Here is a 17,287-nt window from a genome sequence, read left to right as displayed (position 1 = left end):
ACGGAAATTCACCCAACCACTGTCATGATGAGAGACATTCATAATGGAAAACATGAGTAGAAATGAGAAAATTCCATCAGTCATCATGTCTGAACTGGACTAAACGCAGAACGCAACCCTTTGCACTACACCTCTCTGCACACTGGGTGGCAGGAGGGAGCCAGCGTGAATAAAGGCCCTTCATGTGTTACTGCATCTTGTTGACATGTTGCTTTTTTTTTTTTTTTAAACTCACAATACTTTGAACCGTCCACGTGCTCAAACTCTACAAACTCACTGCATTCTTCAATTGTTCTGTCCTGCATTAGACTTCTGTCGCGGCTATGATGAACGTAAAACTTTGCAGTAATGCAAAGACGTTCAAGTAAGAGTGCAAGAACGGGACTTTTCCCTCATGGCTGTTGACAATGAATAATCCGCATTTTACGTTTTCTACTGAAGCCACACTCACAAACACAGAGAGAATGTAGAGATATTCACAACCGTAGAACAAAACATGGGGATGTGTTGTCCTCCTTCACCTTAAGGTCAATACAATTAGTGTAATTAATTACACTTGGGGCCCAAGGTGCGGGGGCTGATCAGGACAGGGTGGTGGTGGGGTGGGGGTCTGTGGTGTGTGTGTGGGGGGGGCAGAAAGGACGGGACAAGCCTTTCCTCAGGAAAACATATCACCTTCAACCACAATAGGGTAAACCGCAGGAAATCAGGAAACCGCAGGCAGCAACATTGCTCTCTTGAGTCAGTGAGGACTTTCAGACACGCTCTCACACTCATCACAGACACTCTACAGCCGGGCAGCTCATTTAGCCAACACACTCCAGGATGACATTGGACTGAAACACAGCAAGGCATCGTCATCAGGTAAGTCTGATCCTCTGCAATCATCTATTATTTCATACTGAGTGTTTCCGTTGTGATAGAGATTTAAGTTCAAATGATTGTTTTTATGTGGAAATCATTGTGTTTGGCTGTTTTTCACCACCTCTGTCTGTAACATATATACTTAAAGTTGGGTAGTCATTTTTGTGTTTAGAAAAAAAACCCCAAACTGATTCACCGTTCCTCCTTTACTTTTTTCATTTTTGGAAGAGTTTCCCTATCCTGGCTAATTACACAAACAAACAAACAAACAAACAAATAAACAGCTTAGAAAAATCAAGAAAGAATATCAAGGAAAAAAAATCATACACAGTTCATATTTGATCAACCCACCAGTTGCTAAGTGTAATACAATGCTGATGTCTGGCTTTTGAGCGTTTGCCAGTCACACTGATTTTATGAACTTTGAGGTCATCTTCTTAAAAAAGACACAACTGATAAATACCATCCCTGCTCGTCTACTTTCTTCATCAGGAACATTCAGTATTATTTTTCCATCTAGACACTAAAGGATTCAAATGCCAAAGCATCACAGTAACCATCTCAACTCGAGTCACTGTTCTGAATTTTTACTAACAAAAGATCAATTGTTGTCACTGTCTGGAGTTTGGCTGTTTCTGTTGGCAGGAACAAAGATGAACAAACAAAAGGAGAACTCTCTTTCACTGCCATCAAAGCAAAAAAAAAATAAAAATTGTTCCCCTGCTACTATTTGTTCTATTCAATGTCATTATTTAAAAATGAAGTCCATATAACGAGTAAAAACTGACTGAAATGAGCTTGGCATGATACCGTACAAACTTTAATCACTATTAAAGCACCTAAAGTATTTTTTCAGCATCGCATGCGGTATGAAACTAAACACTGTTTCTTGTTCTTGATCATGAAGCAGTAGCCTCTCATTATAGTGGAAGTGAAACAAAGTATACTTACTGAATTAATGAAAAAGTACAAATGAAAGAAAAACATACTCCTGGGTTCCAAAAAAGTAACCACCACATCTGACCACAAGTAATCATATGAAATATTATGACCACATCATAAGGCAAAAAAACACAATAATGAAAAACAGCCAAAGCAGAAAAAATGGAGAGTCAGACAAAAACAGCAATCTACTGTAGGCCTGGTGTTAATATAATGTTGAGTCAGCAGGGGGTGCTTTTTGCCTTCAGTACTTTTTAAGATTCTGTAAAAATTTGCTCATTGAATATGCAACGCATGAGAGCAGACAATTTTATGTTTTCTACGTATAACAGCACAATGACTTGATTTTTTTTAAAAACTGGAAGTGGAAAAACAATCTTTAGATACCTTTAATAGAACTAGCTGTCCTGTTTCTCACCGATATCCCACCCAGGGCTGTGTGCAGTCTTGCATATATTAGCCAATACATATCACCTGAACAGCACCTTAGCTTCTTTTCTCTTAGTCTTGTTCGGGGGATGAAACGGCATTCTTCAAAAGGATATTCCAGCACTAGAGAGCACAATAACAGCACTGCTATAGGATATACACTACCCATTGTGTTGCGTTCTTCTTACTATGAAGGTCAAATATATTTCACATGAAAGTATTCAGGGAGCTCTAATGCCCTATTGTTGTCGCTTTGGCTTTTTGTCACTCCCACCAGGACAGAAATGTTTCATAGAGGGATAAAGGTGAACATTTTGCTCTGATGTGCAGTGACAATTCCCTACAAGGCGACGAGTGGCTCCAGAACTTTGTCAATAACTTGCCCACCGCAGAGTCACCAGATCCCATCACTTTAAGGATCAAAAGTTCTACTTTTTTCCTTTAATTTATCACATACTCGTATATTTGAAACTAATGTGACACCACCTGGATTCTCGGTATGAAACTGACTATTTGTGTTTCCCTGGAAACTGTTTTGTCACTAAGGTGTAAATCGGGGCCAAGAAGAACAGCAAAAACTCAGTTTCATCACCTTATATTAGAACTGAAAAAACGTCACAAACCAACTCTTATATAAAAAATGTCATTAAAAGTTATTTTAACTTTCAGTTTAAAATGAGTTCACTTATAAGTAGTTTGAAATGAAACCTCTGATCCAGGACTGTTTCTGAATTCTTTGGGGCATGAAATTATATTATTTTGCTCTTATCTTGGTAGGTTAAAGCCCGGGTATGTCTGGTACTCATGTCCTAGTTAATGTTAACTGTGGGTAATGTTGACAGATCTCTGTAGGTTGTGTTTTATCCCAGTTGTTTCATCCTAAGTATTTCCATAGAATTACAAACAAAAATCTAAATTAAAAGAAAAAGAAAAGAAACATTTTTCCTAGATCTTACACATTATCTTTGTTTTGCAGTTTGTTAACGTATTAAATGCAACCATGCCCATTCTGAAGAAACTCCCGGGAAGATCCAAGAGCTGCCATGAGTTCCCCAGAGTGAACGGTGAACTGATTCTGCCTCGCCTAGACTTAGACATCAGGGACTTGAACGAGCTCAAGGACCTGAAGGAGCTTAATGAACTGAAGGATCTAAACAAGAACCTGAACCCCTTTGAGGATGTGGACCTGGATGATGATGATGACAGGAACAGAGGTGACATGGGCCTCATTATGGGGGAGGTCAAGGGTAACCTCCAGCTGAAGTCGTCCTGTGATGGTGAAGAGGAGGAGAACGAGGTAAATGCTGGGAAACACGGGGCAGGGAATCCTAAAGTGAAGCCACTGCGGGGGACCCTTGAGCGGATCTGTGGAGTGTCTCCCCTTAAGACCCTTGGAAAATTGGGAAAGGGGCTTCGCATATCAGGACGGAGTGTATGGGGGAACAGCACCCCACACTACAGCCCTGGAGATTCAAATACACTACCAGCAGAGAAAGAGAAAAGAAAAGGACTACGCAGGAGCTCAGAGGGAATAATGACCCTGCTTCGGTGAGGAGAGATTTGGAGTAGAAAGAAAGCAGTTTTTAAACAATTTAACCTGTGGTACAGTTGTGGTTTGACGTTTACATTCACTCATCATTGACCTAAATGTTCTTTTTTCCAGGTGTAATCATTGTGCAGCATGCTTTTGCACTTTGAGTATACAAGTTTGAATTGACATTGGATTTTGTCACATCCACACAGGGCCAAACGTATACATATAGGCTAAAATATATTCATACACTCACTTGAATCTTTTAATAGGTGACACTGAAGGTCCACTGAATGTCTTTTAACTTGCCGAGGCCTACTAACTTCTCATTAGTGATCACCATTGACTACAACTGGTACTTTATCTTTGTCAGCACAAAAAGGATGTGTTTCACAGCTCACAGCACACATGGGATTAACTAATACTCATAACAATGGGAAAATTCAGAGAAGTCTGTGGGAAAAGATGATTAATAAGAACTCTAAATTTACGTAAATTTAAGCTGGGAAGGTGTCTTAGTCATTTCCACAAAACTGCAGATTCTGAGCTCATCATTTGAAGGAGTTATACCCAAGCACAAGTTCTAAAAATAAAAATTGGCTAGAATATTCAGAAACATCCCTAACCATAACCCAGAAAAACTGCTGGCATAACTGTCAGTGAAGCAAGTTTTACATTTCAGGGTTAATCCATTTGTAGAAATTTGTAGCTCCCTATGTGGACGAGCCAAATGCCTTGTGGGAAAGTTTTATTGTCAGACGAGACAAGACTGAGTCACAGTTAAAAGAGGTACGTTTGGAAGAGGCTTTCAAACCTGTGCCAGTGTTCAGCGTTCAGCATTGGTAAGCTACTGTTTGCTTTGAGTGCTCGAGTAGAGTAGAAAACCACTACATAAGAACCAGTCCATTTACCATCTACCAAATTAGGCAGATGCTTTAAACCTTGACATAACTGGGTGATCCAATGGGGCAATAATGTAAAAACGCACATTAAAATGGTTCTGGAATAGGCTAATATTAAGCTTCTGGCATGGCCTTCCCAAATCCCAGACCTCAACCCCGTTGAAAAATTCTGGACTATGCTGGATTTGTGCCAGGAAACCAACCAATTTAAATAACATTTTTACTAATTCTGCCAAGAGTACAGGTCAAATATCCAGCAAGAACTATGCCAGGAGCTTGTCGGTGATCAGAAGTTCAGGCGCAACTATCTAAGCAACAAATATTAGTGGGGGCATCTGTATTTCTTTAAGCCTGTATATACCTTTGACCCTGTGTGGATTAGAGAAAATCCAAAACGAAAGAAAATTTGTGCAAACAATTTTTGGTTAATTTTTAAGTCATTGAAGATGTAGGACTGGAAAAAGAACATTTCAAAGAAATCAAGCCCCCAAATTACCGTGATATTCACAGCCATGTAAATTCTGATGACAACTGTATGTCACTTATGTGAAGCAACTCTATGCTCATTGGACTCATATAATGCTTTTGATTGCATTAAAAAATTGTTTTTCAGCGACTGAGAATAAAAGTCCTGTTTACTGGTCAGTGACAGAATAACATATAGTGCCCTTATTTCCTAAGCGGTTGTGTAATTTGCTGTGGTAACTTGTTGATCTAAGGAACCTCTTTTGTTTTTCAGTGGCATGTTGTGTACTTGCTGTCCTCACTCAATGGGACTATTTTTAGACGAGGTAGCCACACACGGCAGCAACACTGTGAATGTGTGGCACTCAAAGCACAGGTTTTCCTAGGAACTCCGTACAGGACAATACAAACCTCATGCACTCATTAAAGTCCTTGCATCATTTAGGGCCATGATTTATGCTCTTTGTCATTGCTGTGGATGTTCTGCAGCTTCACTGGTCGACGGAAGGAGGAGCGCAGAGAAAGCCTGCCCTGTGGAGACCTGAGCGTAGGCAACGAGGTAGAGACTTCCAGGCGATCATCCTTCCTCAGGATGGTCAGTCTGGGCAAGCTAAAGAGGGAATCCATGTCAGACAAGGCATCCCAAGAGGCGGAGGAGGAAATGGAGGAGGAGGCAGAGGATCCAGTAGTGAAAACCAGAGAGCCCCTCTCAGGTAATAATTAAGAAGTCGATAAAAAAAAATTACTTTCCAAGTGACCCTGTAGACTTTAGCAAAGAATCTACATTACATTAGTTAATATTTCAGGTCAAATTTCAACAGCAGTTGTTGAAACCTAGACAACCCTCTGATGAGGTTAAAACTTTTCACTTGGGAGCCACTGCGCTCACTTACCATCAGGCTGAAAAGGAGAGGAAGTAGGGTCAGAAATGTTCCCCAGCTTCCTCTAGATAATTCAGTCCAGCTACTGTTTGGAGACTCCGGCAGGGAATTATATCAGGAACAGAGGAATGTGCAGACAAACCTGCAAAAAACAGGCGAGTTTGTCAGCCAGGTACATGCACAGCTGCTGAATGAGATACGTGCATTAACATATTTGTCACTAAACCTATTACCTCTAAACTTGTGTTTCTCTTCTGGTTTCCCACAGTTCTGGAGATCTTACAGCTGGTCAATCACAGGGACCTTCTCCTGGCTGACACACACATTCAGGAACTGGAGCGAGAGTGTGAGCTCCTGTCTCTCCTGCCAAACACAACTCCTCCTACCCTTACTCCTACCCTGTGTCCCAGTACTCCACCCAGCATGTTGTGTTTGTCCTCTTCCTTTGATGAGTCCCTCAGCTCTAATGCGACTTTGGACTCAAGCCGGAGAAAAGCTAAGGATGTGGAGCTCCTGTATGAAGCCCTTCAGAAGGAGATGTGGGATGTGGTGCGGGAGTCACTCCGTCAGCCTAGTGCTGGCCCCAACCTTGGTCTGGTGGTGCTGGTAATCCAGCAGGAGGAGCATGCTGATGCTGCCTGGGCTCTGAGGGAGGAGACTAAGCCAGAGCAAGAGGTCCCCTGCATCCAGCCCAGCCAGCGTCCCCGGCGACTGAAGATGAAGTGGAGGCAGGCTGTAGTGGAGGCTGCAGACTGGAGCCTGCCACATCAGGTAGACACCCAAGCAGGCCAGTTGGCCTCATACCTGGAGCGCCTGAAGTGTCGAATGGTGGATGATCTGGATGCAGCGAGAAGGAACGCTATATCCATTTACCCAGAGGAGTTTGCAGCCTTCCAGGTGTATGTGGAAAGTTACCATCGAGCTGTGGCCAAACGTCTTCGCACTATTACCAGTGGCCCACTGCAGATCACAGACGTATACTCACTACTTGACTGGTTCTACAACATCTACAACAGGTTGGTAATGATTGCCTGCTCCAATAACGACACACACAACAAGCTTTTATTCCTAGTTAAATTTTTACATTAATTCTTTCCCACCAGGGATGTCCTAGGAACAATCGGGACCACCACACCCATCAACTACAGCACACTGGATGGTATTCTGCCTCAAGAGACAGTGGATAGGCTGGAACAAGACTGCATTAGTGTAGTCAGGGTGAGAAAAGAGTGTTTGAATGTCTGTTGCTGGGAAAATGTGGATAAGCGATGCATTTAAATTTCCTGCTTTTTCAATTTTCAGGATAAGGTGACAACAGAGCTGATCCATGTGCTTGATGAAGAGGAGAGGCGGTGGGCCCAGACTTTGCACATAGAGGAGTATCAGTCTCACCTAGCATGCTCAGTAATCCAGGTACAAAGCCGTACTATTTCAGTAACATTTTCCTTGAATGAAACCTCTGTCTTATCACTCATGTCTTTTAAAATTTCAGAGGGTAAAGGTGGATTTGGACAGATCTACATCTGTGAACCAGTTTCTAGGAGCAAGAGTGGCTCGCTGCAGTCTCATTGGATTGGCTGACTTCATTTACAGGTGTGTGGACAGTAGTTTAAGGTTATAGCTGTTAAATCATATCTATATATCTATCTACTGAGAAAGAGAGAGAGAGTATTTGCATTCAAAGTGTTCTCATAAAACCTCTATGCATTCAGTTTCCAGAGGAAGGTGGAGATGTTTCATGACAGTCAGGCAGAATTTGGAGACCGAGGAGATGGATATGTGTCAAGGACTATAGCTCTGGTTAACTGCTGCCCTCCTCTCAGGTTGGCAAAGATCAGTGAAACTTCATATCTGAACATTTTCTAAAAGAGCTACAGAAACTAAACTGACATGTCATATTTCTTGTGTAATGTGTAGATCCTTTGTGGACCGCTGCAGGCAGTGTGACCCACAGGGCAGTGAGGAATCTGCGCAGAAAGCCAACTCCTCATTGGACAGGATCATCAACCAGTCAGTGAGGGTGCTGACTGACAGGCTATTTGACCACATCAGAGTGAGTAGGACAGTGGCAAGATTCATCTGAGCCATTAAAGATGGTTTTCTGGAAACATAATTACGATCATGACCCAGATGTGCTGTGCTTAACAAATTTATGAGAGCATCACCCAATAATAATAATAATAATACATTTTATTTAAAAATAGCGCCTTTCAAAGCACCCAAGGACACTGTACAACAGATAAAAACACAAAAACTGGAAATATACACAATAATAAGAATAACAGATAAAAGTTAAGAGCATACAGAGGTTTAAACATAAGCAATTTTAAACAGATGAGTTTTGAGGGTGGACTTAAAAAGAGGGAATGAACTAATAATGTTCCACAGCTACCCTAAATTAACAGTACTGTAATGGTAATCGGCAAAATTATTGTGTGTGTCACTGCAATGGTTGCTCCAGTATGCACAAGCTCTTCAATAAAATTATATTTTAATGCTAAAATATAATTATTTTTCTTATCAAAGAATTTTTCAATTTACTGTACAAAAAGAAAAAAACATTAAAGCACATTATTATTTATCAGGTTAAGATACAAAATTACAGTTATTTACTTGCATTCCTGAACAGAAAAATAGTTTTAGTGGTTGAAGGTTATGCTTTTGGTACAAAGCACAAATTCATTTCATTAAGTTTACTTATTATTAGTTCTGAACAAGTTTCTGGCAGATTTGTGTTCATGACAGGTAAGCTAAAACAAAACAGTATTTTTTTGTAGCTAAGTTTCTGGTCACATACTTGTGTCTTTTATTATTTTGATAATACACCGAATTATATGGAGAACTTACATGTAATACATGAAAAGTCAGTATTTGGGCAGAAGTGTTTTGTGTACACACAGCTGTTTAGTGTATCATTAGCTGTTTCGTTAGCTGTATCGTTAGCTGTTTCGTTAGCTGTATCGTTAGCTGTTTCGTTAGCTGTTTCGTTAGCTGTATCATTAGCTGTTTCGACAAAAACAGCTAATAAATACAACTGTCCAACGTGATGATGATAATAATGATAATAATAATAAACAATGAGTATAAAGTACAGTCTTTACCTCATTCCTATATCTGAAATTTCAAGTAATAAAACCATCCACACTAATTCAGTTAAAAGGACTAGATGTTACAGCCCCTGATAATGCATTGTTTTTGATGGAGAGACTCTTGAGGGATGGCTAGGGTTGCCAACTCCCTGAAAAATAAATAAGGGACACCTCGTGGCCAGGGCCGGGCGACCCAGTTGTCTTCACCCTTCCCAGTGTGGTGAATTTTCTAGCTCTTTTTTTGTGTGTGAAATTATTTTTTTAACCCTTTGACTTGAATTTGATTTAAGTAGATGTGTATTCTTTGTGATATGAACACATGTGAAACAAATGATCATTTAGCCATTTTTTTGTAGCTCAAAATGACAACATTAACACAATAAAACAGGTCTCCTTCTTAAACAGAAGCCTGTCATGCTTAACTTTTGAGAATATAAGTAAATCTTTCTTTAAAAGAACTCTGTCCTGCTTAACTTAAAATAATAGAAAACAATAGAAAGAAAAACATTCTTGTAACAGTGCACATTTAGTGCATTTAGTACAATCGGCTTCAGTTGAAATATTATTTCAGCTTTTCTAAAGCTAATCAGCTGCTCCTGTTTGTAAACCCGCTTGTTCCCATGACTACGCATCTTAACTCATCATCATTATTCATCTATGTATTACTTTTATGTATTAGTCATCTATTTGTTGTACTCATGTATCCTTGCAGTTGTTTATTACACAAAATAAATTATATTATCACACTTCTGGCCACATAGCGCTGATATTCACTGCACATGCCCATATTAACTTTTTCCAGCCAGGTGTTTTCCTTTTCCCATTCTTCCCTTTGTCTGAGGGGAACAAACATTGCTGCTCTAATGCTGGGCTCACACTGTGCGGTTTTAGGCCCATTTTGAGCCGATTTTTGAGTGATCGGACCGATTTTGGCCTTCATCGTGCATCGTGTAGTATACGTGGGGTAAAGAGAAGTGATTAACACCTCACGACCAGCTCCCGATCATCAATCGCTCGTGAGGTTCTCACCACAGCCGCTCACACTGCTCGCGCGCAAACACGTAAACGTCGGTGAAAAAGACGGAGCAGCACGGCTGTGCAGCGTGTGATCTGGACACAAGCGATGGAGGCACAACTTGTAGAACTTTGGAAAGCTCATCCGAGCCTTTTCGATGTGGCATCACAAAATTATCACGACCACAACAACCGTGAAAATAGTTGGATTTACATTGCTGCTCAATCACAGCTGCCTGATCATGTTTTTCATTAGCAATTTAGCAAAGTTGATGGTGGTGGTGTGTGTGTCTGTGTGAGTGAAAGACAGAGAGAGCGCGACAGATTTTCTGTTATAACCTTCATGTTATGGAGGCACAGTGTGAGCACTCAGGTCGCATCAGAGCATCGGGCGGTATAGTGTGAGACCCTGCATCGTGACCTACCAACTTCTAACCCCTGCGAGTCAACCGTGCAGTTTGAGCAGGTGCTGAATAACGTGACTGAAAAAATCGCACAGTGTCTGCCCAGCTTTAGGTGTACTGTCGTCCGAGACTTGCACCGCAGAGTCGGCGTTTGTTTCCCTGTTGGCCATGCTTCTTGTTGTGGTCATCTGTTGTCTTCCGGTATTTTCTCCGTAAGCGACCTTTCCTCGACCAATGAGATGAGCGGTAATCTGAATTGTCATACTCGAATTGTCATAAGTGTGCTGTCAGCTCATTGGTCACAAAGCAGGAGAGGGGCTGGGAATTATGTTTTCAAACAAAGTGTTAATTCCATAAACATTTATAGACTACTTTTGATTCTCACTGTATTGTGCGTCCCTTATTAGCTCAATACGGGACGTGTACTTTTGTTTCGAAATACGGGACGATTCCGTATTTTAAGGGACGGTTGGCAACCCTAGGGATGGCTGTTATGAGGAAAGGCAGCCCAGAAACTTTGCCAGCAGCCCACGTCGTTGTGTGCTCACTTTCAGTCTTTTACCCAGGCTAATCTGCTGTTTTCCTTCCTTGGTTAGGTTTACCAAACCTAAATCTGTTCTTAATCTGTACTTTGTCTGTTGCCTTTCTAGCCCTTCTTTGACAAACTGATGAAGAGAAAGTGGCTGAACAACACAGAGGCCTTCGAGGCTATTGAAGCCAGTATTAAACAGCATTTCAAGAAATTTAGAAGGATGGACTCTCCACCCTATCAGGTCAATACACGTTTGAAATGGTAGTCGATAACATTTTCAATGTATAAAGGTATGAAACTATATAAAACTATAGCTAATCTACAATTGCTGTTATGACTGACAGACACTGGTGGGTGAGGTGCACCGGCGGGTCCTAGTGGAGTATGTGAGAGCCATTATGAGGGGACGCCTCATGTGCACATCCTCCAAGATGAGGAAGAGGATGGCTTTCCGCCTGCAAGATGAGGCCAAGCAGCTCAAAGGACTCTTTAAGGATCTGGTAAGTCTGGTCTGCAGACACAAAACATTTTTTTTATTAGACTGTGTTAGTGTGGAAAAGAAAATTATATTTTAGAGTGCTAATGGTCTCCAAATATGGAGAAGGAAATTTACAGAGTCCAAGACACAAGTAGTGGTTATGTTTCCGGGGAGCACAAACCGATCCAAAGTGCTGATTCTCAAAAACTTGGAATGGGGAGGGGGAAAGAGTGTGCCGGCTGTGACTGGAGCCTGACCCTGGAATTTCCTAGGTCAGGAATAACTCAGACAGTGTTGATACAGGACTGAGCTCTGAAAAATGGCTGCCGTCAGTGAAATGGAGATGGATGAACCGGGCTTACGTTAGCACTTGCCAAAGTGGGGAAGAGGGAGTCAAACAACGAGGCCTGACGGCATGGCATTTGCCCCCTTTCTATCTACAAGTTCAAACAAGTGTCCGTCACCTCAGCTGACAACAGGAAGCTGCTGTGTTCGGAGGAAACTTCCTGTTCCTGTCAGCTGGCGCACTTTGATGTGGCTCTGGAATGGCCTTGATGGCCTTTTTCGCTGAGGAGTGGGATGAAGTTTCTGTGGAAACTGGGAACTTAGGAGCATTGGGGGGAGGATGAGTTTTTAACGACCACCAAAAAAAGACGTTGTTATTTTTAGTGAGTGGCAAGCAACCTCTCTTTTCCTCAGTGTTCCTGAGAAAAAAACAAGAACTGGGAAAGCAGAGGTTGAGGTCTGGTATTCACTAATCAAATTCCTAAGTGTTTGGCCTCCAGAGGCATTAACCTGTGCTTCCTCTGTGGGTTTCATTGTTCACTAAACTGCTTGTCACTTCTTGCCTGAAAAACACATTAAGACTTAAGAAGAGGTCATTTGGATGGGCAATGATAATAAATAAGTGGAACTCGCGTCTTCTTGCAGTCCATTTCTTCTCATTCTGTCCATCCAATGTCTCGTCTCTCGCTCACTGTTTTTCTTTGAAACTTTTGCACATTCAAGTGCATGTGTCTTGTAAACAGTGACCAAAGATGTCTGCAGAATCTTTTATGACTTTTATATCTAACAATACATTACCATTAGATGTGCAAGGATGCCAGCCTTTAGCCTTTTATGTGTTTTGAAATTTCATCCACTGTATTTGAGGTATTTTAGGTGTAATCACCAGAACTAAGTGCCCAAACGACATTATAAGTTCAAACAAAAGCACAGCTGTCCAACTTGACAGATTTATATTTATTTATGTAGCGTGCTTGCATTTATATGCTACTTTTGTAGTCTTACTGACGTTCAAAGTACTTGATTTATCTTGTAGTCCTGAGTTTCCTGTGAATGAATTGTCGCCTCTTCTCTGCCTCAGGAATCGAGCTCCTCCTGGTTGGACAGCATCATCTGTCACCTTGCTGACATCATTCTCCTGGAGGACACGCCCTCCATCCAAATGGAGGTGGCTGTCCTGGTGAAAGAATTTCCAGATATACGGTAAGGATTCCCCCCCCCTCACAAATGAACAGTCTTGAAATGTTACAACCAGGAAACATCTATAAGACAGATGCTCTCTGCACTGGTCCCTCCCAAAGGTCCTATATTCTTTTATGCTTACGGCTACACATTCGCTGTGTTGTTTTTGGCACTGCGCTAAAACAAGAAAAATGTAAGCCTGCATATGTTGTTTTGTTGCAATGGATCAAAACAAGGAAAAGGAGCGCGGAAACATATCTACATTAACTTTGCTATTTTTGGAGCGGTGCGGGTCTGTTTTGAGAATGGATGAAGCAGACAAGCCTCTGGGGGGGAGTTCCAGCCTGTTTGTGCACAGATTAAGACTCACATTAGTGACGGTTTTCGACCTAATGCACGTGACGCATAACCCTCCAAGGAACAGACAGGAAGCTGCTGCCGAATACTTCCTGTTCCTGCCATCCTGCAGGAGACAGACTGGTGCCACTCTTTGAGTCAGAGAGAGAAAGGTGTGGAAGAGAAGAGAAAAAGTAGCAGTTCAGACCTAGAGACACATTAACTTGCTGCATTTCTTTGTACCTTATGACAGACCCGCAAGTCTTTCAGGAGATCAAATGCAGGATTTCCCGAGTCTTTTATTTATCTACCTTAAGAGTCACATTGTGCACATACGGCTGTGTCTACATATTGTGGATAAAAAGTATGAAAAAATCCAATGATAAATAAAATACAGTGCTTAACAATTTTATTAGATCACCACCCAATGTAAGGTTTATGCCACAGCTGCTGGTAGTTATCAAAATCATTTTCTCATTTACAGTGGGGCAAAAAAGTATTTAGTCAGCCACCGATTGTGCAAGTTCCCCCACCTAAAATGATGACAGAGGTCAGTAATTTGCACCAGAGGTACACTTCAACTGTGAGAGACAGAATGTGAAAAAAAAAATCCATGAATCCACATGGTAGGATTTGTAAAGAATTTATTCGTAAATTAGGGTGGAAAATAAGTATTTGGTCAATAACAAAAATACAACTCAATACTTTGTAACATAACCTTTGTTGGCAATAACAGAGGTCAAACGTTTACTATAGGTCTTTACCAGGTTTGCACACACAGTAGCTGGTATTTTGGCCCATTCCTCCATGCAGATCTTCTCGAGAGCAGTGATGTTTTGGGGCTGTCGCCGAGCAACACGGACTTTCAACTCCCGCCACAGATTTTCTATGGGGTTGAGGTCTGGAGACTGGCTAGGCCACTCCAGGACTTTCAAATGCTTCTTACGGAGCCACTCCTTTGTTGCCCGGGCGGTGTGTTTTGGATCATTGTCATGTTGGAAGACCCAGCCTCGTTTCATCTTCAAAGTTCTCACTGATGGAAGGAGGTTTTGGCTCAAAATCTCACGATACATGGCCCCATTCATTCTGTCCTTAACACGGATCAGTCGTCCTGTCCCCTTGGCAGAAAAACAGCCCCATAGCATGATGTTTCCACCCCCATGCTTCACAGTAGGTATGGTGTTCTTGGGATGCAACTCAGTATTCTTCGTCCTCCAAACATGACGAGTTGAGTTTATACCAAAAAGTTCTACTTTGGTTTCATCTGACCACATGACATTCTCCCAATCCTCTGCTGTATCATCCATGTGCTCTCTGGCAAACTTCAGACGGGCCTGGACATGCACTGGCTTCAGCAGCGGAACACGTCTGGCACTGCGGGATTTGATTCCCTGCCGTTGTAGTGTGTTACTGATGGTGACCTTTGTTACTTTGGTCCCAGCTCTCTGCAGGTCATTCACCAGGTCCCCCCGTGTGGTTCTGGGATCTTTGCTCACCGTTCTCATGATCATTTTGACCCCACGGGATGAGATCTTGCGTGGAGCCCCAGATCGAGGGAGATTATCAGTGGTCTTGTATGTCTTCCATTTTCTGATGATTGCTCCCACAGTTGATTTTTTCACACCAAGCTGCTTGCCTATTGTAGATTCACTCTTCCCAGTCTGGTGCAGGTCTACAATACTTTTCCTGGTGTCCTTCGAAAGCTCTTTGGTCTTGGCCATGGCGGAGTTTGGAGTCTGACTGTTTGAGGCTGTGGACAGGTGTCTTTTATACAGATGATGAGTTCAAACAGGTGCCATTCATACAGGTAACGAGTGGGGGACAGAAAAGCTTCTTACAGAAGACGTTACAGGTCTGTGAGAGCCAGAGATTTTCCTTGTTTGAGGTGACCAAATACTTATTTTCCACCCTAATTTACGAATAAATTCTTTACAAATCCTACCATGTGAATTCATGGATTTTTTTTTTCACATTCTGTCTCTCACAGTTGAAGTGTACCTCTGGTGCAAATTACTGACCTCTGTCATCATTTTAGGTGGGGGAACTTGCACAATCGGTGGCTGACTAAATACTTTTTTGCCCCACTGTAGTTTTTTATTCTGTAATGTTTACATACACAAGTGCTTCTTGTTTTTACCTTATTCAGTGTTAGTTTAAGTTTAAATGAAGCTTGTAAATTTAAGTAGGCCCAATATGATTTAAAACCATCGCCATGCAAAATTTTAGACGGGCACTGAATTTTCTGTCCTTCCCAGAAGTGAACACAGTGACTCAGAGAAAATGACCGTTACTCGGCGTCATGGCACTTCTTAACAACACCACACAGATCTAATTTCCGATTCATACCCATTTATCCTTCGTCCTCCCTGTATCCTTCCTCTTTGCAGGAAGAAGCATGTCTCCACCCTGCTGAATGTTCGAGGGATGATGCGGCAGGCAGAGCGACAGGAGATCCTCAATGTCGTCAAAGATTTTGAATGCAGCAGCGCCCTCATGTGCCGGGACCACGCCCTCTTTTCCGATATTCCCATCACCTCAGAGGTGCACTGCATCAGCCTGGGTTTCCTCCGCCTCGCCATGACCGTCTCCAACTGGTTCTCAGAGCACCGGCCAAGACGGAGAGGCAGAGTAAGCATCAGGAACGCTACACCTCAGCCTGCAGAGAATAAGGAAGATGCGACTAAACTTCACAGAGAAGACTAGCCACTAGTGTTTGTGCTAGGAGAGTAGTCACAGGCATACTGCGAAGATGAGATGTACATGCACCTTGACCAAAACTGATTTTGTCACCAGCCACTTAAAAAAAACCTCAGGTACTGCACATACTGTACATCCTCAGTGACAATTCTCCATTTCCTCGTGTTCGCTTTTGCTTTAACGATGAAACAAACTGTGTATTTTAATAACTCACCATGATTTACAGTACTTTGCTGTTTATTTACACCTCTACAGAAGTAAACAAAAAAGAATATATCCTCTGAATGTAACATCATGTTCATTAGTTTTTCAGCCTTTATTTCTTAATTGTCATTGCACAAAAAACTTCAATATGATTTACAATGTCTGCTCTTCAGCATATATTTACCCAATGATATATACCCTTTCTCTGGTATATAGAGCATATGGATGTACAGTACTGTGCATAAAAAGTTAAAGACACTTGCTGTTGTTTAGCTGTTTGCTTCTTATCCAGATACCTGATCTGTTAAAAAGTCATTCTGCTGCGTGCAATTAGGCCAATATGATGCTGGCTTTAGTGATAAGAAAAACAAAGGGTCCTGAACATTTGGACCTAATCTGGGATCATTCTGACACTTACCGATATAACTGGCAAATGTTGTGAGTGTTACAAATGTGGATATAAGATAAAGTGGACCTGTGGCTGAGCTGCAGAAGTCACATTTGCACCAAATCCAATGAGGTGGGTCAGATTTGGGCCAAACATTCATTGCTATATATAACATGAAAGAAGTCATAAAATAACTGTGGCAAGGTCTCCAAGATCCTTTGATCAAACAAAAGTGGTGCAGTTTTATTGGTGTTTTTTCATGACTGCACTTTGAATTAAACTAATACAGAAAAATGCAAAATTGCTTTATTTTCTTCAAAACATCCTCCATTTGCATTTTACTTTTACAATGTTTTCTTAGTACTGCATATTAATTTTATGGAAATCTGTTGTGTCACTGTGAATGAAATGGATCTATTGCTGGAAACATAATAAAAGCCCATTGACTGGGTCGAGTAAAGTGATTCAGCAGCTCTGTCATTGTGGGTTCAAATTCTGTTTTGCATTTCAGGTAAAAAATCAGCAGTACTGTATAAACATACAGAGAGTGCAAAAAATAGTGTAGAAGGAACCCTCGCTGCATCATGGGAAACCCCACGGCAGCCTAAGCCTATTGCAGCGTCACTAAGGAATGGTTCAGAATCACCTGATCCATCACTAACTA

General features: G+C 41.6%; 1 protein-coding gene across 1 annotated transcript; it reads left to right on the top strand.

The window, feature by feature from the left end:
- The first annotated feature begins 602 nt into the window (after window positions 1–602).
- On the top strand, window positions 603–17,087 carry exoc3l2a (exocyst complex component 3-like 2a). The gene is made up of 13 exons (XM_004576121.5): window positions 603–864; window positions 3,212–3,783; window positions 5,623–5,846; window positions 6,283–7,030; window positions 7,118–7,232; window positions 7,317–7,427; window positions 7,507–7,607; window positions 7,727–7,837; window positions 7,932–8,067; window positions 11,172–11,294; window positions 11,398–11,553; window positions 12,898–13,019; window positions 15,722–17,087. The coding sequence occupies exons 2-13, from the start codon at window positions 3,236–3,238 to the stop codon at window positions 16,035–16,037; spliced, it is 2,811 nt and encodes a 936-aa protein (XP_004576178.3). The 5' UTR covers window positions 603–864; window positions 3,212–3,235; the 3' UTR covers window positions 16,038–17,087.
- The last annotated feature ends 200 nt before the right edge of the window (window positions 17,088–17,287 follow it).

This window comes from Maylandia zebra, linkage group LG10 (genome assembly GCF_041146795.1).
Source record: "Maylandia zebra isolate NMK-2024a linkage group LG10, Mzebra_GT3a, whole genome shotgun sequence".
In the NCBI taxonomy this organism is placed as follows: domain Eukaryota; kingdom Metazoa; phylum Chordata; class Actinopteri; order Cichliformes; family Cichlidae; genus Maylandia; species Maylandia zebra.
Note: the sequence above shows the minus strand (reverse complement) of the source record. Positions and strands in the feature narration are given on the sequence as shown.